The sequence below is a fragment of the Opisthocomus hoazin genome, chromosome Z (genome assembly GCF_030867145.1).
Source record: "Opisthocomus hoazin isolate bOpiHoa1 chromosome Z, bOpiHoa1.hap1, whole genome shotgun sequence".
Lineage (NCBI taxonomy): Eukaryota > Metazoa > Chordata > Aves > Opisthocomiformes > Opisthocomidae > Opisthocomus > Opisthocomus hoazin.
In genome coordinates, this window is record NC_134454.1 from 68,388,379 (window position 1) to 68,410,310 (window position 21,932).

At 40.7% G+C, this 21,932-nt stretch overlaps 1 protein-coding gene across 1 annotated transcript; it reads left to right on the forward strand.

Moving 5' to 3' along the window:
* The first annotated feature begins 544 nt into the window (after nt 1-544).
* Nucleotides 545-21,257, forward strand: DEPDC1B (DEP domain containing 1B). The gene is made up of 11 exons (XM_075410972.1): nt 545-592; nt 1,122-1,387; nt 5,926-6,061; nt 8,313-8,440; nt 11,745-11,875; nt 12,922-12,969; nt 13,413-13,553; nt 18,152-18,318; nt 19,512-19,688; nt 20,344-20,529; nt 20,854-21,257. The coding sequence occupies exons 1-11, from the start codon at nt 545-547 to the stop codon at nt 21,013-21,015; spliced, it is 1,590 nt and encodes a 529-aa protein (XP_075267087.1). The 3' UTR covers nt 21,016-21,257.
* Nucleotides 21,258-21,932: the final 675 nt, after the last annotated feature.

Below are 21,932 nucleotides of genomic sequence, written 5' to 3' on the forward strand. Positions count from 1 at the left end.
CAGCCCCGTCGCACCAGCTCCAGCTGGGTTTTCTTCCTTTAACGCCGAGGCGAACACGTGAAGTGTGGTGTGATAATGAGACGTAGTAGGGTGTGGGTGTTTTTTTGTTTGTTTCGGGGTTATTTAGGCAACTGCGGGGATGGGTGGCAGGAAAGAACAGAGGAAGGTTATTTTTCCTGCCTAAAGATTGTGCGCCCCGCATGTCGAGGCGTACGACACGCTCACTGCAGTTGCGCTAGGAAGAGGGGTGCAGCGGTCCGCACCCCCGTTAACATCGCAGTGGTTAGCGGCAACGAGAGGAGCCGGAAAGCGCACGGCCGGCCAGTCCCCGGGGGGGAAGGGGCCGGCGGGCACTGGGACCTCTGCTCCCCGCCGCCGGCAGGGGCGGGGCCAGAGGCTCCTCTCGCCAATGAACGGCGGCGGTGGTCCCATCACGTGCCGCCGCCACCCAATAGGCGAAGGCGGCGCGTCTCGTCCCCGGATTCAAACGGTCGGCGGGCGCGGCTGCCGGTTTCCGTGGAGACGGCGAGGCCCGGCCGCGTCCATGGAGCCGAGGGTTGTCGGCCCCGGGCCCTACCGCGCCACCCGGCTGGTGAGTGACCCCCTGCCGTGGGATGCCCCGTCGTCCCTTGGGTATCCTCACCTCGTCCGGGTGGGGCCTCCGCGCCCGATGGCGACTCACCAGGGTCTCCCGGGAGCGCCGCCGGGCGCCCGGGCCTGCCCCGCCGGCTGCGCCTCTGAGGCCTGGGCGCGCCTCGGGCCTGTCCCGGGCGGCCGGCGGGCACCCGGCGGGGCGGTCCCTAGCCGACGTCCCGGCGTCGGTGCTCGCCACGCTGAGTCTGCGCGAGGCGGCGGCAGAGCGGAGGCTGCGCCAGAGTGAAAGCTCTGCCCGCAGACCTGCAGGTAGCACGGGGCTCCAGGTCGCCCAGCTTCCTTATCCTGGTGTTCGTTCTCGGGTCTCAGCTGTTCAACCCGTGGTTTTAGCTTTCGGTGTGCTTGTAAACCCAGGTGATCAAAGAAACAATGTCGTGCTGCGTTCGGGTCTGGCCGCGTTCTGATCGAATGAAAACGCCTCTCGGAGAAGAGCTCCGGTAACGGTTTGTTTTGTTCCTCTTCCCCAGTGGAATGAGATAATAGAACTTTTTCGTGCTGGGATGCCTTTACGAAAGCATCGGTGTCGCTTCAAAAGCTACGAGCGTTGCTTCAAAGCTTCAGAGGCAGTGGACTGTTTACACGAGCTGCTTGGCTCTAATCAAAACTTTGGCCCAGAAGTGACTCGCAATCAAACAGTTAAGCTGCTTAAGAAATTCCTGAAAAATCATGTTATTGAAGATATCAAAGGAAGATGGGGCAAAGAGGACTTTCAGGATGACGGCCATTTATATAGGTAAACCTCTATGTGGTGACTGAAAAATGGTGGCTTTGGGGAACAGGGAGTAATAACTCTTGCGCGTGGCCTTAACGAATGTTTTTGTAGAATACCTTTGAAAAGGTGTTAATGTGTCTCCCCACCTTCCTTTTAAAGACTTTATTTTCTTTAGTGATAGGCAACTGTCATGATTTAATGTTTGGCTTGGTTTTGAGGGTTGTTTTTTGGCTTGTTCAAGTATTTTTGAAGGGCACTTTTACTTGATTACGTTCTGTGAATACCAACAAGAGCTTTTGCAGCTTTTATAAGGTAGCGAGTCTGTTTGCTGTTGGTAGACATCAGGTTTGTCAGTGTTGGAAGAGTGCATATCAAGAAGATATCAATGGAACTGAGGACGCCATTGAGCTTCCAGCTACGCTTGTCTTTCCTTTTCCCCAACCCCCTGACATTTTGGCTGCTGTTTTCACCCCTGAGAGAAGAGAAAGCCCTTATGAATTCATAAGTCATTCATGATATAACCTTTTACTACGCTCCTTGGGTTGTAGATTGAAATCATCTTAAAAGAGACAAAGTTCTGTTTGCTCCTCCTTAAGGATGCTTACTCACCACTGTTTAGCTTCTCAGTTAGTGGATTGTTAACAGAGGAAAAGAATTTTCTTTGTAGTGAAAGCTTAGCACTACTGGAGTGGGTTCTTTGACCTCTTGTGACTTCAGTTAAGGTTTGGGTGTCCTGAAGGTGCAGGTTCTGAATTTGTACCATTTTGTAGTACGCTGTTCAAGGAAAGAGTAGTTTAAAAATGACTACTACCTGAAGTATGAATTTGTAACTTCTATCACGGTGAGTCTTCTTTTGAGGAAATGGGAGCTATCTTCACACAAAGCAGTAGGGAAAACAGGTCAGCAGTAATGATATGTTTCTATTTATTTCATTTATTATTATATACTTAAAGAAATTGTATGTATTATTCTTTTTGTAATGATTTCTTAATCTTGTCTTTGGGAAAATGTATGTAATGCTGAATTTCCTCTTGGTGCGGATGAAGTCTATTTTTCATTATGCTCTATGATCTTAACTAGTTTGTTTGTAGAGTGTGCCTAAGATTTTTTGCTGTCTAATTTGTACACCTGTGCTGTAAGTGCAGTTGTTCATTACTCTCCTAATTTTATTTATTAACTTGGAATACTTTAAATGTAAGAGGTATGTATGGTGTAACTCTTTTACTTTGTCATAAGCAAACTTGGGTCACGATACTTTCTTGTAGAAGAAAGCTATACTCTGCTATAGAAGGGTAAGTTGTTGTGGTAGCTTACCTACTTATCAACTAGTTCAGGTTGGAAAACAGGCATGGAAGACAAGAAAAGCTGCAGAGCATCTTATGTCTTGACTTCGTTCTGGAGAAGGTAAAATGTAAAGGAGCTACAGAGCTAGAAAAGCAGTTAGGTACTGGTACAACACGTGGTGGTGGGTGTGTTGTTTGTTTGCTGTGTTCCTAGCCCAGCCCTGCTCTGTCTACTCTTCTTAGACCAGCACTACCTGCATGTTGTTGTTTTTTTTCACTAGTGCCATAGATTTTAAATACAGCATCTCCTTTCTTTCTGGGCATTGTCTCTTTGTCAAAAGATTAAATATGGGTGTTGGTAACCACTCGTATTGTGCTATATCTCTTTGGTTTGGGCTTGTTGTGTTTGTATGATTGTGGTTTGTGCTTGTTTGTTTTACATTGGCACCACGCATTCAAATTATTTTGTTCGTTTCTCCTTTGTATTTTCAGCCATGACTTTCCTGAGCTGCAGGCTGTGGGAAGCTGCAGGCTGTGGAAGATTTTGGGTGAAATATTTCTGTGTTTTTCATTTCCTGTGTGCTCTGCCTAATGATCTGCTTTTGGACAAGAGAGCATTTTCGTTATAGCTATCTTAATCTTGTCCTTTCTTCATTTCCCATTCAAAAGATAACTAAGTTACTAATTGAACAGGTTTTTTACTAAAACTGTGTATCTTCCATGCATCTTGAACAGGAGCCAGCTTTTTGCCGCTGAGCTTGACGCATAGATAAACTATGCATGTTACTCACGGTTTTGGTGTTTGGCTTTAAATATTAACACGTGCTTTTCACCTATTTATGGAGCTAAACATCGGTTTTCTAGCCTGGCTTTGTTCGCGTATTTAATGTCCTGGCAGCTCCCTCTGCTGGACTTTCCTAATGTTACTGTGTAAGTACTTTTTTCACCGAGTGATTCAGGTAGCAGTACAAGCCGCTTATAATTCTGCTGACAGAGCTTACTCTGGAAACCTTGATGTACTTCATACCTTTTCTATAAATTCCTGTGTTAATTTACTGTAGTTGTACACTGCAGTGGACAGTTGTGTCATTCATTAACTTCACATGTATGTGTAGTTGTCTGCCCTTGTTCACTCCTCAAGGTATGCAAAGGAGGTGTTGCCAAATGTTGATTTGCCTTGACAGTACTGGGCAAGCATTAAATGTGAAGGTGAGAACTGGTGTGGTTTCTAAAAATAGGAAAGACTGTCTGTCTGTGTGTCCTGACTTACTGGCTCAGTGTAATCTACAGCTACAAAAGAGATGTTGCAGTTTTGGAAGCTGTCAGGCTTTACATTTTTTAGTCTAAGCAGTTGTAGTAGAAGCAAAAGGGTTAGTACTCTTGCATTGCTAGTAAACTTCTGGGAATTCAGCTGTGGTACTTGTTATACTGTCAATACCAATGTTAGTTGACCTTGTTCTCTACCACTTGCCCTGGACTCAAGCAGGTATCTCCTTCCTCCCTGTATAAACTCCTAAAAATAGTGTTGCTAGCTGTAAACCATGCTACTCTTGACATGTCAAACTTGAAAAGCTCTTCAGTGGCTAGCTTTAGGTATAATTATTCCATTTGTCATAAAATCAGAGGCTTTTCATTGTTCATCTAAAAACTTGGCTCTATCTAGGTCTTGCTGTAATGCTATCTGAAAAAGGGGAATGCACCTCCTTTTTCTGCTTGTAAGAACTCATTTATTTACTGGTTGGTTGAGAATCAGGACAGCAAATGACATAAAGCTAAAAATTGTGAAAAACTGGAGGAGAAACAGGGAACTGTTGAGAATACTATAAGGCAAAGCAAAAAAAGGCTGCAGATGTTATAACATTAAACTCTAAGAAGCAACAAATAGCTGAAAAACAGTTGAGAACACTCAACAGCTGGGCATCTACAATGCAGTCTGGGTTACTCTTAAAAGGTAGAGCAAGTCTTGCAGCATTGGTGCAGGGTGTGCTTGTTACTTCTCCTCAGGGTTTGTCTGAAGGAAGTGATATCTCACTGTGTTGCACAGATTCTGTTGAAGACCGTTGTGGAATCTGCCAAATGGGCTCAGTGTGCGTGGTCAAAACCATGACATGTTTAACTCGTGCAGTATGACACTACTGCACTACCGAAACTGCAATACAATATAATAAATGTTGGAACTTTCTTGAGAGGATGGGGTGAAATTTTAGAAAAATCTTGAGGATTTCTTGAGCATGAGAATCTTTCTGATAGGATATAAATGCATGCTGTCCAGCAGTGTACAGGCTCTTGTTGCGTCATCACAGACATAACTGTCTTTTACATTCTGGTTAAAAGCATGAGTGAGGCTGATGCAATTTCTGAAGCATGAGGAACCTTGGCATCTAAAACCTAGGAGTACAGGTAAACAAGATCTGATCTCGACCAATCTGATATGATGACCATTCTATGATGACGAATCTATGACCATTCGGTGATGATACTATGATATGTTGCCATCAAACTGATGTGTCTTTCTGATGTGCTGCCATTAATTCATTTGTACAAGCTCTGACCTAGGTTTTGCAGTAATCTAATTCTGGTCAAGCTGGAAACGTGACTGAGCTGAATGTGACATGGAATTGTTTGTTTTCCTTGTTTTGTGCAAGGACTACTTAGGGTTTATCTCTGCTGATTTCTTCAAGGCACTTCTTGAAATGCCTTAAAAATAGTTTCCTCTGCAACCAGCTGGAAAGACTCCAGTATGTGATCTTCTCATAGGAAGCATGTACACACAGAACAACATGGTAATGTGGACAAAACTTTGCGTGGACACTTGGATGTATGCTAATTAAATCCAAGTGTTAGTCATCTGGCTTAGTTATGTAGCTTTTTGCTTTAGGAAATGCATGCCAGCAGTGCACTGGACATGGGCAAGACCTGCCCTCAGCTTTTTCAGCAGAATCAACATCTGCTAGTGAAGACCTGAGTCAGTTGCCTATGCGTAGGCAGCTGGTGCTATTTGAGATGCACATGGATATCAGATGTTCACCCAAGGCTCAGCGATGTCGTGGGAGGTACAAAGAAGCTGAACTGTTCTGCAGCAGCAGATGAAGCCAAACAAGACACCTTAGGATGTTTTACGTGTCACTCAACAGCAGTCTTCAGGCAACTAAGTCACACTGTGAATGTCTAAGGCATTTGTGGCCTTTTTGTATGTAAAGGCCTACTACAGTTTTGCATTGGTAAATATGGAATAGAGTGGCTTTCAGAGGCTTTAAAAGTATTCTCTCATTGTAGATTTCCTCCTTCATCACCGCTGAAGCCATATCCAAAGAAACCTTCATGTGGAAAGGAAGTCATTAAATTTCCAGACTGGAATGAACTGGAGGCTGGCACTTCCCAGGAACACATCCCAGTGAAATCGGTCACAACGGTACGATATCCAGTTTTCATTTCCCCAGACACAAGCATGTTTGGAAAGCAAAACTGAACTAATGATCTCTTTGATGTGGCACAAATACTTGGTTATGAAATTAAATGCAAAATACTTTTATGTGAAGTAAAGTTTTTTCTTAGTGATTTGCTGGGGATCTTGGTTTCAGGTGCTCTTTCTGCTACAGATTATGATGTCCTGAGCATCCTAAGTTCAGCATGGCTGTATTTGCCAGTATGGTCGCATTCCAGTTTGCTCAAATTCCAGTAAGGCATTTATTATACTACAGGAAAGAGCAATTACTTTCCTGTCACTTGCCCTGTAGCTCTTATTCAGACACTTCAGGTAGCAGAATATATACAGTATTACTCCCTTCCTAACTGCTATGGGTTTGTTAGCAATTCCATTTCCTTTTTCATAAGGAATATGTTGTGGCTAAGGAGAAGTGGTCCTGGTTTCATTGATACCCTTTGTGAGCTAGGAGAATCATCCTGCCCCATACTTGCCTGGATTGATCCTTCCTTTGTGAAGTTGTTGGGGAAAAAAAGCTCTTGCTTTTATTAGTAAACCAAAATTGTATCAACTCTTGCCACCTGGACACCTTAAAAGCCTAGGCTTCTGGAGTTCTGTGTATTCTAAATCCTTCCTCTGGTGTATCCTGTATGTGAGTGTTCTCATATTTTGTGAACTCTTGGGACTTCTTTGATAATTTTGGGCTTTTTATTAATGCTTATCAGTTCAGAAAACTAGCCTTGGATTTCTTAGTGATCAATAGTCTGCAAAAGTTGCTCCTACGATTTTGCTGGAGCTCTAAAGATCCTGAGTGAATATGAAATTCCCTATTGGTAATCCAATTACTTATGTACAGATTGAGTGCACCTTTCATGTACAGCAGGCTTCTGAAGAGAAAAAAGCATAGTCCTTACAACTTCAATAGTAGGTAGAAGATTAAGTGGGAAGAAAGAAAAGATAGTGCCAAAGACAAGTAAAAAGAATAGAGTATTTTAGTTACTGAGCAAGTTATCTGCTGCAATTTTAACATGTTATGGTCTCCAACTGTCTGCTTTAAATTTCCATCCAAGCATCCTGGCCTGATAAGAGTCAGTAAAAGTTTGTCTATATATGTCTCACTTAGATGTGACAGCATACAGTCTGACATCGCTCAAAATCTCTCATTGGCAGATATGGTTAATACAGTGGACCGTAAGTTGAAGTAACTGAGGCAAAGGAATGAGCTTGTTTCTGCTGGCTCTTCTGTAGAAAGGTATAGCTTCATTGGAAGGGTGAAGTAAAGAGGTGGGTGCAGTGGTGGCACCTTAAATTGCTTCATCATCAGTCAGAGCACTTACTGGCTGTGTGGGTTGACAGGCATGGCTCTGTGTAGTGAAATACTAATGTGGAAGACCAGATACTAATTTCAGAGGGTGCTATTTGTTTTGAATTAGCTCTAGTCTAGAGTCATGGAATGACAGATGATTAGTGCTTTGAGTAATTAAGTGCATTCCTGGAGTGCATTTTATGGTTTGGTTATGATCACAAGAATTAATGTGCTTTAGGACTGCTCTGTGATGTAAATTAAAGAACTGGGAAGGATTAGAAGTTTTGCCTTGAAAAAAAAGCTGCTGACACAAACTGTATTGTATGTCCTCCCATCAACACGTTGATGACAATCTTCAAGCATCAAGCTTGGATATGAAGGTTGTTTAAAGGATAGTAGTCTCTTGCATTCTTTGTTTTTATTCTGTTATAATGGTGGATTAGATCTGATGAGTGTCTTCAGCTGTAGCTATTTGCTTTCACTTTCTTCACGTATAGAACCTGCTAATGAACTTAATGTTTAGTTATGATCAGTATATGTTGAACAAGGATGAATATCAGTCTTTGATATCTAATAATTCTCCAATATTTTTTCCATAAGCAGATGTTTAAACTTAGAGTGGTAGTTGAAAACCAGTGAGCTGAACTGATTTTAATCATGGAGAGGAACTGAACACAAGATTAGAGGCCACTGACTCCTGAATTTCAACGGCTATTCTGACACACATAATTTTTCAACTTTGGACAAGATATGTAACTGAGAAAATATGCTGCACATCTGTAAAACTTAAACACTCACTTGTATCCTGGACACTTTACTGGAATTTAGGAATATTCAAAATACTTGTAATAGGGAGCATGCTGTACTATAAATGTGTTACACTGTTTAATATTTGGAAAGTCACCAGTTAGTGACTGTTTTTTCTGATTTCAGAACTCTGAGATGTGGTACAAGCGACACAGTATAGCTATAGGGGAAGTACCAGCATGCAAACTTGTGTTCCGCAGAGAGCTAACACAAACAAATATAGAACAGATATGGAAATCCATTACTTTGTCACGGTGAGTATATTTGTGAGTTTGTTGTTAGAGTAAAACTGTGGTAGGTAATAGTCTTCTCTGGTAATGCTTGTAATTTCATCCACGTACCTTTCATCACTGGCATCAAAGCCATAGTGGCTAGACTAACTATACCACTTGTTCTTTGGCTAACAAATTCAGCAAATAAAGTTTGCAAAGAAACTTTGTTGTGCTTAATACCTCTTGACATTTCTTTTTACTGTTGTGTTATGCAAGTTCTTTTGTTTTGTGGGCTTTGTCTTGTTTTTTTCCTCTGTCTTTCTCTTTTTGTTTTCTTGTTGCTATAACATAAAAGCACTTCTGTAGAAGCGCAATACCAGGAGAAGTCTTAATCACAAGTACGAAACTTCATATGACATAAGAAATGGAATAACTAGTTGAGTGCAGAAGGCTTTGCGATTCAGATATTCTTTACTATTTCCAAAAGGAATACCCCATGCAAAGTTAAAGGCATTGCTTTAGACTATTCATACAGGAGAAAAAAACCAAATCACATTAGCTATTTTTACAGCACAGTTGAGGCCTTACTAATGATTACTTTTATCTAAACGTGGCACATTATCTCCATGTAATGAAGCTGATGCTGAGGGGAGCAGCTCTGGTGCTGGCACGATCCGCAATGGAGCACTTGACCGTGGTGCACAAGGGGGCTTCTGAAACCGAGGAAACCTCTGAGGAGTGGAGAGACCTGCTGAGAGCCCACAGCTCCTGCAACAGCAGCTGGCAAGACCTGGGCCAGGCCAGGAGCAATGGTGGCCAAGCCCCACCACCTCCTAGGGACCAGGAGCACTGTGAGCAGGGTGAGCAAAAGGGCGTGGTGCAGCAGCTTGCATGGGAGGGTGCTGAAGCTCTGCCAGCTTGGGGAGTAATGGTATCTGCCCGGCAGAAAGCCCTGGCCTCTCTAAACTCTGCACCTGCCACGACTGGAGCAGCTTCCCAGGCACAGCTCCACTTGGAACACAGTGCCAGCTGGTTGTCAGGCTGCAGGGAGCGCCCTGCTTTTACACTACTACGGGCCAGCAGTAGTGAGTACGCCTGTGGAAGGTGTGCCTAGGTAGAGGGTCTCCTCTGCTTAGTGACAGAGCGCTGGGAGGAGATGAGTAGGTGAAGGACTGTCAGGGAGTCCGAGAAAGATAGGTTACTGGAATTGCACCCTACCTTCCATGGGACAAGCCTGTCCAGCAGACAGGACACATGATACAGAGGATTCCTTATCTTCTCTCCACCTGGCTGAACATTGTGACTTAAGGGATAGTGGGGAATGGTGACAGGTTCCTGCCTGGCACAGCAAGAGTGTCTCCTCCATGACTATCCCACCTTCCCAGGTGCCCATGAATAATAGATATGAGGGGCTCAGCAAGTGGAACCAAACAATGATGAGGATGATGGTTCATCTAGGTTGGAGGTGTCACCAGGGTTAAGTCAGCCTACACTCTGCGTCAAAACTGCTTCTGTAAATTAAAAAAGACAGGTCATTGTCATAGGAGACTCTCTTCTGATGGGAACAGAAGACCCAATATGCAGACTGGACGCACTTCTTAGGAGAGTCTGCTGCCTCTCTGGGGCCCAGGTTAAAGTAGTGAAGAAAAGACTTCCTGTCCTGGTACAACTCTCAGATTATTATCCATTACTGTTTGTTTTTTTTTCACGTAGGTAGCGATGAACTTGCAGTAAGAAGTCCAAGTGCAATCAAGAGAGATTTCAGGGCCTTAGGATGACTGGTTAAGGCATCAGGAGCACAAGTAGTCTTCTCTTGTTTCCTTCTAGTTGTAAGGAATGATGAGGGAAGAAACGGGAAAACACAGAAGATCAATATGTGGCTCTAAGACTGATGTCACCAGAATTTTGGGATTTTTTCATCATGGATCAGTCTAGACAGGGACTCATGGACAAAGTGGTGATTGGTGGCTGTCTTGGTCACAGTGACCACAAAGTAGCTTCAAATTTTTGGTGATAGGAGAAAAACCACAAGCAAAGCATGGATATGGGGAAAACAGACTTTGGGCTGCTAAAGGAGCTAGTTATAAGTTCCACTGGGAATCTGCTTTTGCAGGTATTGGGATCCATGAATGCTGGTCACTAGCACAGGAGCAGGCTCTTCCAAAGTGCTGGAAGTCAAGCAAGCAGGGCAGAAGGTTGTCTTGGCTAAGTAGGGCTCTTCTAGAACTTAGGTGGAAAATGAAAGTTTATGGACAGTGGAAGCAAGGATGGGCAACACAAGTACTACAGAGATGCTGTTCACCACTGTATGGTTTTGTAAATGATCTGGATGCAGGAATTGAATGTACATTAAATAAGTTTGCTGATGATACTAAACTAGAGGGAGCTGTGGACTCCCTCGAGGGTAGAAAGGCCTTGCAGAGAGATCTGGATAGACTAGAGAGCTGGGCAATTGCCAGCTGCATGAAATTTAACAAGAGTAAGCGCTGGATTCTCCACCTGAGACGGGGTAACCCTGGTTTTACGTACACACTGGGGGACAAGAGGCTGGAGAGCAGCCCTGTGGAAAGAGATCTGGGGGTCTGGGTTAATGCAAATTGAACAGGAGTCAGCAGTGTGCCTTGGCAGCCCAAAAGGGGCAACTGTGTACTGGGGTGCATCAAGCACAGCATAACCAGCTGGTTGAGGGAGGTGACTGTCCCACTCTACATGGCACAGGTGTGGCCCCACCTCAAGTACTGTGTGCAGTTTTAGGTGCCTTAATATAAGAAGGACGTCAGACTATTAGGGTGTGTCCAGAGCAGGGCAACCAAGATGGTGAAAGGTCTCAAAGGCAATACTTGCAAGTAGCAGCTGAGGTCACTTACTTTGTTCAGCTTGGAAAAGAGAAAGCTGAGGGGCGACGTCATCACAGCCTATAGTTCCTCACGGGGAGAGTTGGAGGGGGCTGTGCTGATCTGCTTTCTCTGGTGACCAGTGATAAGGCACGAGCAGATGGAATGAAGATGCCTTGGGGGCAGTTCAGACTGAGTATTAGGAAAAAGTTCTTCACTGAGAGGGTGGTCGATCACTGGAACAGGCTCTGCAGGTAAGCGGTCACAGCACCAAGCCTGTCAGAGTTCAAGGAGCACCTGGATGATGCTCTTGGTCATATGGTTTAGTTTTAGGTCATCCTGCAAGGAGCAAGGAGTTGGCCCTGATCCTTATGGGTCCCTTCCAACTTGAGATATTCTGTGATTCTATGAAATAGAGAGATATCTTTTTCAGAATTGTATCTATCCTAATACTATGTTTGCCTTTTTTAGATTAGATGACGTATGAACTATGTGTTTATCTGTTTTTACAGATTACAAAAGGTCCTGGGTTTGGATTCTCTGGATGAAGTGTTAGACACAAAACTTGTGAATTCAAAGCATATAGTCCAAAATGCATACAATGTCAATAAGCAAGGCATTGTCACTTTAGAAGACAAATCAAGTGAGTATTTTAGAAGTTTTCATTTACCTTTTTTATGTTGTAATTTAGTATTACAGAAAAAGTATTAGTTCTAACCTATACTAATGTGTATCATCTTTATACTTCTATGACCGCATCTATACCAGAGTTTTTACAAAGTATGTCGTTGTTGTCCTCTGACATCCCAATAGTAAGACTCACTGTTTATTCCACGTTTACTCTCCTAAACATATTCTTGCTTTAGCAGCGTTGAAAGATGAAAGAGCAGCAACTTTTCATCTATAAAGATAGGGGTATTACTCACTTCAAACTGGCTTTGTCGATCCAGCTCGAATGAAGTGGAGTGTTTACGTGCGGGAAAAGTGTATTAGAAATTGGGAAAGAATCAAAATGTACACTGAGAGATGTTTAAAATTTATCACTTTTGAGTTTTCAGTCAATGTGTTTTGAAATTAGTACTGAGTTTAAAACTGCTTTGCACATCAGGGAGAAAGTAAAGCATCTTTGCTGCTGGGATATATTGCTTAGAATATTATTGCCACCGTGTTTTCCACAAGATTTGTAGAGAAGTGAAAGATGAGATTGGAATCTAGTTTGATTTGTGAATGAAACCTCCAGAGCACATACATGTTCATTTTAAAGACAACTAGAACAGCTCAAGATATTAACTTACTCCTTGCAGAAATGACAGAACTGAATATACGAGTGCTTTTCATCATCTTCAGTGCAAAGTAAACACTACACTGTATGCACTAATGAAGGTCCAGGTTGAACTAGTTTGGCTGATTTTTGCAGGGCATGTTAAGGATTTGCAATACAGTCCATTTTGCTGATGGAGTTGTAAGAGCAGTAGGTGCAACTGGTTGATATTGAGTGCTGGAGGTACTAAAGTATAGATGTAATTCAAGCTAGATCCTACATAAAGGTATAGCCTGCCTCTGCAACCAGTCAATCTACCATATAGGAGGAACTTCTTAAAGAATTTTCAGCTTTGCTTTTATCTACAGTTTAACATTTTTCTGAAGTTTTTTTTTGTTTTAATTTCTGTCTGTTTCTCTCCTATGCAGAGGAACTACCTCACTGGATATTATCAGCAATGAAATGTCTAGCAAATTGTAAGTAAGTTCAGGAGCAGGGAAAAAAAACCCCAAGACACAAACCACCTCTGTAAAAATCAGTTGAACTGACTGTGGCTTTACCACATCATCAAATCCCATTTACATTCACAATCAATATTTTTCTGGTCATTGCTTTAAACAAAATTGGGAAAGATCAACCAGCGTATGTTCTCCTGCCAGTGCAGCTTATTTCAATGAAACATACAAAGGTTTAACTATTCACATTTTTCCTCTGCTATGTTTTTCACTAGACCTGTTGGAAGTATATCAATTCAATAGATCAATACAAGTTCACTTATGTTTTGAAGAACAAATCTAAGATTTGGCAAGTGTTTTTTGGTTTTTTTTTTTCCCTGCTTGAAGTTGCATTTTTATTGGCTGGACTAGAAAACAGCTGCAAATTACTTTTCTCTCCTTTTTTTTTTTCCACCTTTGTGTAGGGCCCAGCTGCTCAGATATGAAGCAGCCTGCATACTCAGGATTTGAAAGAGATGTCTTCAAAACTATAGTGGACTACTTTGGCCAGATGAAAGAACCTCTTCTCACATTTCACTTTTTTGATGTTTTTGTCAGTGTGTTAGGTAAGTAGTTTGGGGTGTAATGAAAACATAATTCTTTAGAATTATCTTCCTGGAATTAATTTACCATACCCAAATAGTATCACAGCTCATTTCTTTAGGACCTGTCCTGTCCGTTCTACATAGAGAACAGTCTAATTTTTAAGTTTATTTCATATCACAAGGCAGTTTTATTCTTGTGTCTTTTTGATCACACTAGTCCAACATTCTTCCATTGCTTGTTTTGTAATTTTTAAAGGCCTCTGTTCATTGCTTACCACTGCCACACCTAATAGGTGGATTTTAACAGATTTTTCATTTTCTTCATAAATACCCAAGCGTCTTAAAAACTCACATAAGCTTTTAGGAATTGCTTGACTGAAGTCTCTATTGAAAAGAATTAGGGCTGTAAGGACTGTTTTTAACCCGGGCAATACGACATCTGAAGGAAATTGAAATCCTTCGTTGCTTAATCTTAGAATAGACATTAACTAATCTACTGCTTTAAAAAGCAATAGTTTAATTTTTAACTATAACTTTTTAAGGGTTCACACCTTATCAAATTCACCTATCCTATAGCTATAGATGGCCCATTGAAAGACAGTAAATTGAAAACATTTGATTATGTTTTATGGTTAGATTTCAGAAAAGAACAACTGTGTTGAAAAAGTGAACGTGCTTTGCAGCATGACACTTTTTTCTGAGCTTCTTTAAGTCAGAACAACATTGCTTTTAATAAACTATTGAGAAGCAAATGGAATTCAGAATAACACTTTTGTTTCTGGAATTTTGTATTTTAGTACTTTGTTAGTTGACAATTGTGCTTCAAGCTAAACATAGTTTCTTTTTTGACTTCTTTGTCTTAGACAACAGATATTCTTGATAATATCTTTAAAAATTCTTCCTCTCCTTTTATACTGTCTTTCTATTTGCTTTTCCATTGTACTTCATTTCTCTCAGGTTTTAAGAGTTTTATTATGCAGTATTTCACAGATGTAAAAGTAAGAAGAAAGAATTCCTGCCAATGGTCATGTGGAAAAGAAAGGAAATCGTGTACAGTTTAAAAAAAAAAAAAAGTAAAAAAAATAATTTTGTGGTCTCTTTCACAAAAAAAGAGAGGTGTTAATATGGAATCCTTCCTTACAAACAAAAATAGATTTACACAAAATATCATGGGAATACAGGCTTTCAAGAACTACTTAGTTTGTTTGCCATCTTCATACTTACACAATTTACTTTAAAGTACTGGCGGCATTTGTTTGAAAATGTCATGTTTCTCTAGAAGTCTTGCCTAAACAGCCTCTTCCAGACACCTAACACAGGTATTTAAACGGCTAAAAGGTTGCATTTGGCATTAGTGGGATGATTTGGGAATACCTGAGTTAGGCATTCTCAGTGACTGGGGCATGGGGTTGGGCCAGATGATCCCCAGGTGTCTCTTCTGGTTTTTTTTATAATTCAGGATTATGCTTCCTATCTAGCCAGTGGAAGGAGTTCAGGAAGATGATTCAGCATACGTATAGTGAAGCCTAACTCTCCTTTTTGTACTCAGAACTACTTAGAAACAGTAGAAAGAAAATAAACAAGTAAATATGAGGCAGAGATGCCTGATTTGTAGTTTTGGTAGCAAGGTGTTCTCACTCAGACTCTCTTCTGAGGTTCAGTCTGTGATTCTTGGGGGCGGGGGGCAGGAGGGGGAGAAGAAAGTATTTTTTGGAGGTTCAGATGAGAAAGGGAAAAGTTTCGGGTTCTGCTCAATGTGTAATTAAGTCTTAACAATGATGATAATGTACAGACCATTATGAAGCTGTACATAAATGTAGAGGATATTGAACACTCCATAGAACAGTATTTTGTAATAAGTGTTTAATATTAGTACTGCATGCTGCCTCTGAAGCAGTAATCACTTAGGAAGTTATGAATTTACAAAATATGGAAAGGCAAATACATGTCTGCAGTTGTATTTCTGTTTTTTTGAATTGAGTATGGCTGGCTAAATCAGCCACAATTCTAAATCTGAAGACATCTATAAACCAAGATTTCCGTTTTTGAGTCTTTGACTTTTCATATTGCTGCCCTGAGGGAGCTGCAACCTTTCCACAGTGATTATAGGACTTCTTTCTTCGTTCAGTGGATGAGCTTTCTGTTTAGTGGAAGACTTCAGGAAACAGCCAAGGAAGTGTTGTTAGATGGTATTTTTCGTCAGTTGAGGTGGCCATGATGTGATTTGTATATGTCTAAAAGCTCCATCTTAAAACCTGAAAAATATCTGCAGAAGTCATAGGTGGCTTGTGTAACCATACCAAGATGCCTCACTTTGCTTCTGCTTTTGAATGAAGACTGTTTAGAGCACTTCTCTTTCCAGAAGCTGGCTGCAATTAGTTTTCAGAATAGCTAAGAAAACAGGACTAAGGTGTCAGTGATCATCGGATATTTTACCAACTTAGTAAGATTAAACTTGTTCTTTGCACAGATTATAATGATTCTTTATGTACAAATCTCATAAAGGCTAATTATTATTTCTCGATACCTCTTCTAAACATATGCACCAGAGTGCTTGCCAAATCTTCCTTTGAAATTAGAAAAAGTGTTGCTTTGAAAATGAAATTAACTGCAGTCCTTTACCACACTTTTCCTGGAATACTGTTTGTTTTGGCTGCCCTACTTACTACTGCACACTTCTGTTCTCTTTTTTAGTAAGAACCTCCACTTTTTATACAGTGTGGAATTGACTGTCATGGTGGATAAGAGGCCAGCAGTGGACGCTGTTTATGTTGACCGTAGTAAGGCTTTCAACACTGTCTCCCATCTCATCGTTATAGGCAAACTGAGGAAGTACAGGCTAAATAACTGGATTGTGAGGTAGACCAGAAATTGGCTGAATTGCTTGGCTTAGAGGATTGAGATAAGTGGCATGAAGTCCAGTGGGGTGTCAATCGGTAGGAAGTACACCAGGGCTGACAATGGGGTCAGTAGTGGTTAACACTTCATTAATGACCTGGATGGTGGGACAGTTTGTCCTAAATAAGGTCGGAGTGCCCTAAACAAGCGTGGAGATGATACAAAATAGGGAAGAGCGGTTAGTGCAGCAGAGGGTTGTACTGTCGTGCAGAGGGACACTGACAGGCTGGAGGAATGGGCAAACAGGAATCTCACGTTTAACAAAGAGAATTGCCAAGTTCTCTCCTGGGGAGGTATAACCCACACCAGTGTGTGCTGGGGGTGACTGACTTGAAATCGGCAGAGAAGGACATAGTCCTGGTGGGCACTAATGTAACCAGGAGCCAGCAGTGTGTCCTTGTGGCAAAGACAACCAGCAGCATCCTTAGCTGCATTAAGAGCATTGCCAGCAGGTTGAGGGAGAACTTTCCTCAGCACTAGTAAGTGAGTCCAGTGAAGGGCCACAAAAATTATTAAGGGCTTGGACCATCTGCCATGTGGTGAGAGGCTGAGAGCAGGGACTGTTTAGCCTGGAGAGGAGAAGGCTCAGAGAGGATCTTATTAATATGTACTGATGTGGGAGCCGTGAAGAAAAGGGATGCAGGCTGCTATCAGTGACATCCAATAATAGCACAAGAGGCAACGGACATGCACAGAAATACTGAAAATTTCATTTATACACAGGAAACTCACTTTTTTAATTGGAAGGTGGTCAAGCACTGGAAGAGGTTGACCAGAGAGGGTGTCAAATCTCTGTCTTTGGAGATATTCAAAACCTGACTGGACATAGTCCTGGGTGTATTGCTGTAGATGGACCCTGCTTTGAGCAGGGGGAGAGGTCTAGATAGTCTCTAGAAACCCATTCCAAACTCTACAATCCTATGGAAAAAAATGAAGTGTAAATCTTTGTTGTCTTCCTTGTTTCTTTTTTAAGAGAACTTACTGTTAGACTTCAGTTATGCAAATGTTTTGCTCCTGACTTCTGTTTTGTTCTTATACTAGTGCTCTTTAGGCAAATGTGTAGTACATGCTTCCTCCACTGAGCCTTAGAAACCCAAAAGAGGATGAGATTTTGGTGGTGAGATCTCTTTATTGATACCTAAACTACTATCAGATTCTACTGTGCCTGTCCAGTCTTCAAATTTCTCTGCCATGCTCACATTCTGGGTTTTCTCAAGAGTTTTTAAGTAGAATTAGTCATAGATTTAACTTTGATAGGTGTGAGGGACATGTCAATATTGTCATAGCTGTCACTGATGCAAAAGCATGTGTTTTGTTCAGGTTCTCTGGTTATTGCCCCAGGCTTAACGTTTTTATGTGGTTGCTACACCTGTGCATACATCTCAGTTGTGTTTGGAGCTGAGGGTTATAAAAAAGCAACGGATTAACTAAAGCATTGTAGTTTTTCATGTGTACTAATATCTAGAGTTGTTGGTTATGGTTATTAATATCTCCCAATGTATCAGAAGGAAGTCTTGTAAATAGTTAAACAAGGCGCCCAGTTGGAAGTGAGTCCACTTCTAAGGATGTCTTCCTAAACTCTTTGGGGAGTGGAGTTCTAAGACAGTCTTGAATGAGTAGGCAAGGAATCCGGGGAGACAGATTTTGAAATGTTACATTAAATGTTATGGAAATACATAATTGAGAGATCTTGCCCAATCTCCTGATTTTGTATAAACCAGGTCTACTGCAAAAGCACAGCAAGGCCATAGAGGCTCTTCAGATATCTTGTCTCCTGCTACCACCAGAAAATCGGAAAAGACTACAGCTGTTGGTGAGGATGATGGCAAGAATTAGCTTAAATAAGGATCTGCCACCTCTTTCCGAATCAGTGAGGACCAGAACCTTGGTACGTATAGTGTAAGGCAAAAAGTCTAGACAAAGCTTTTGAGCCGGTACAGGTGAAAGAGTCTTACTGGCGAGCATATACAAAATACAGTTTGCTTGTTTGAAGAACAGTTCATCTATTCTGGCTATGTGGAAAGCTACTATGAATTTGAATAAATTGGGATTTCTTGGTAAGTTGTGAGCAAGGGAAGAATTTGCTCAGAGTTTGGAGGTTTCTTTATTTTTCAAAGTTAAATCACCACTGATTTCACTACTGAGTAGAAAAAGAGCAAAATACAGTAGATGAGGTCCCTGGTCTTCATCACTGCAGACAGTGTGAGAGAAACACACTGCCTGTTTCAATCACAGTTAGAAATGTGTAGCTGAATGTTTTGATTTACCTGTTTTCAGCCATTAAAAAAAAATTCGTACCAGTTTATTTCAGTACTAATTTTTTTTCATCACTAAACTACAGAGATCTCTGAAAGTAATTTTAATCAAATTTTGACAAAGCCTTAGTTTTTGCTAATGCTCTTTCTGTAGGGCTATTTGCAGAATTACCACTAATGTTTGCAATAGTGTGTTATTATGAAGTTATTAGGCATAACTCTTAACGACTCCAACTGGCTAAAAACATGTGTTTCTTTTGGTTAATTTTCAAGTCTTTTGCAAGAAGGGCAACAGAAAATTCAGCTCTAAAACCACTCCACAAAAATCCTATAGTAGCATTCATAAATCTAAATTTGTTCCCATAGCAACTAAGTTTTTAATGAACTATGAATAGTATTTGATTAGAATAATTAAATTCTTCACTGCTAAGGTTATAATTTAATTAACTGTAAATGGTCTTTGATTAAAATAATAATGTTATAATCTCAATGTTATTTTTAGAAGTGAATCCTTTACAGTCCAAGTACTTTGTACTAATTTTTAATTCAGCAATGTCATGGTCCAATGTCATGGTACCTGACAGAGTTTAAAGTCTGGGTTAGATTACGTATATGAGGCAAGAGCCATCTTCAGTCCACTCAGATAATGTCACTGTACACAATATTCTTTTTTTAAAAAAAATTTATTTTATTTTTATTGATGTGTTGGAAGTATGGTAAATATTGTGCTGTTAAAATTATTTTTCTAAAAGATCACTTTTTAAATACAGTCTGATTTCCACCCTCAAACAGAAAAATATACAATAATGGTATTATTTTTTATCAGATGGTTCAGGCATTTGCTCGTTGTATTCTCTGCTCAAAGGATGAAATTGACTTGGATGAACTGCTTGCTGCTAAACTAGTATCTTTTCTCATGGACAATTATCAAGACATCTTAAGTGTTCCTTCTGCCTTAAAGTCTTCTATAGAGGAACATATTGTACATCTTCAGAGAGTTCAAGTAGGTATCTAGTGAAAAAAGCCTCCTATGTCTCTGTGTTTCTAGATCAGATTTATCCTTTCTGCTCTGAAGTTCGACAGTTCTTAGAGACTTTGTTCTGTCTCTGCCATCTTCTGAAGAGCGAACTAATTTTGCTGATATTCAACCATAACTATGTGTTTCAATGGAACTAAACAGATCTTGAATGGTTTAGAGACAAGAACTCTAAAATATGTTTTCTTGTTGGTCAGCACTATCTTCTCCATGGAATGGGCAATCTATGTGGTAGTGAGGAATACTGTGAATGGTTAAAAAGTGTTTCCATTAATGTTCTGATTTTCTTTTAGAGCAATCCTTACTTGCTTGGGTTTTTCATAACTCTGTTTCCTGTTACCACATCCTGTTTTGTTCAAAGCTGCTTTTTAGTTCTCCCTTCTCTAGTTTCTACTGAAAAAACAACTTTTAACTTCTTCCAAGAGTTAAACAGGCTTCCTTTGTGTCATATTTTTTGACTTATTAGAACTCATTCAATTAGTGCAGGAGATAGGAGATAGAATTATAGGTCTCTAATCTGTATCTTCGCTACTTAATGACTTCAGGTGGCCAATTTGATTAAGCCAGTTTTTGCAAATTTCTTGCAGAAAACATAGCTGCTCTTTTTTTACTTTTTGTTTAGATAAAATATGCTGGAGCTGATACTGATGCAGCTTTTCCTCCTCGATCATTTTGTCACCAAATCAGTACAGATGAATTTGAATACCAAAGGACAACTGGCTCTCAAGAACCACTGGCAGCTTTATTGGAAGAAATTGCAATGAATAAAGAAATATCCGTGAAAGATAAGAAGAAACAGCTCAAACAAGTAAATAAGAATTCCTCCACCAACTTTAATTTTAACTTAAAAAGCTTTATCAAGTCTTAGACATGTAGTCCTCTAGAGAAATAGTGAGATTTAAAATAGTAGGTACTCTTGGGGATTTTTTACTTTTTAGTCATTTAGAATAGCGGTACAGTGATAAATCAAGCCATATTAGAAAATATGACTTAATTTTCTGTGTAGAGGTACAGAAATTCCATTAGAGATATAATCAATTTTTCCTGCTCCGGAGGTGGAGGTTGCATTTCAATAGTTTTTTATATTACAGGTTTGAGTGAATTCTTCATTTAAATTGATGTATTTTTCTAGTTTCAGAAATCTTACCCTGAAGTGTATAGAGTACGATTTCCTACCCCTGAAAGTGAAGCAGTGCTGTTTGCAGAAAAAACTAAACAGAAACCACCAATACTGATGTGGGCCTTGAAAAAGCCTTTTCAACCATTTCACAGAACCAGAAGCTTTCGGATGTAAGTGGTTTGAAATATATCAATGAACGGAGTTGTATTATCAATGAATCTTACACAAAAGAAGCCTGAGCAGCATGTAGTTACTCAAAAATCTACTGGACATACTGCCAAGGTAGTAGAAAAGGTCAAAAGAAGATGAAAGTATTGAGGTGATAGAAATGTGAGCCACTAGCAGTATTTTTGTAAATAATAATTTTTTAAGTGTCTTTTTTTAAAAAAAAAAAAACAACCAAAAAAAAAAAATCAAAAAACCCACAACAAACTGCAAGTGATTAGTCTACATGGGTGATAAAGTACACACTGTAGTTTGATGTCTAAATGTATTTGTGTGTAATGTATTGTTGATAACTACTCAACAGCATTTTTTTCCCTGAAAAGGAAAACTAGGCTGTGTTTGTTCACTTATAGCTTGAAGAATTAATTTGCTGTACGTGCTTGAATAAATATGAAACACTGGATTTTGTTTTGCTGTTGTACACCTTAGTGTTCTTGATATGTAAGACTTATTTTGGAAAATAATGAAAACTCAGTCTTGTTTAACTTCTTCATCAATGACCTGGATGAAGAGTTAGAATGTACCCTCAGCAAGTTTGCTGATGACACCAAACTGGGAGGTGTGGTAGACACACCAGAAGGCTGTGCTGCCATTCAGCGTGACCTGGATAGGCTGGAAAGCTGGGCAGAGAGGAAGCTGATGAGGTTCAACACAGGCAAATGCAGGGTCCTGCACCTGGGGAGGAACAACCTCATGCACCAGTACAGGCTTGGGGTGGACCTTCTGGAGAGCAGCTCTGCGGAGAGGTACCTGGGCGTCCTGGTGGACGACAGGTTAACCATGAGCCAGCAGTGTGCCCTGGCTGCCAAGAAAGCCAATGGGATCCTGGGGTGCATCAAGAAGAGTGTGGCCAGCAGGACGAGGGA

Coding starts and splice junctions, on each gene's coding strand:
- DEPDC1B (XM_075410972.1), top strand. CDS start 545: ATGGAGCCGAGGGTTGTCGGCCCCGGGCCCTACCGCGCCACCCGGCTG. Junction 1,388..5,925: donor GATGACGGCCATTTATATAG/GTAAACCTCTAT, acceptor CTCTCATTGTAG/ATTTCCTCCTTCATCACCGC. Junction 12,970..13,412: donor AATGAAATGTCTAGCAAATT/GTAAGTAAGTTC, acceptor ACCTTTGTGTAG/GGCCCAGCTGCTCAGATATG.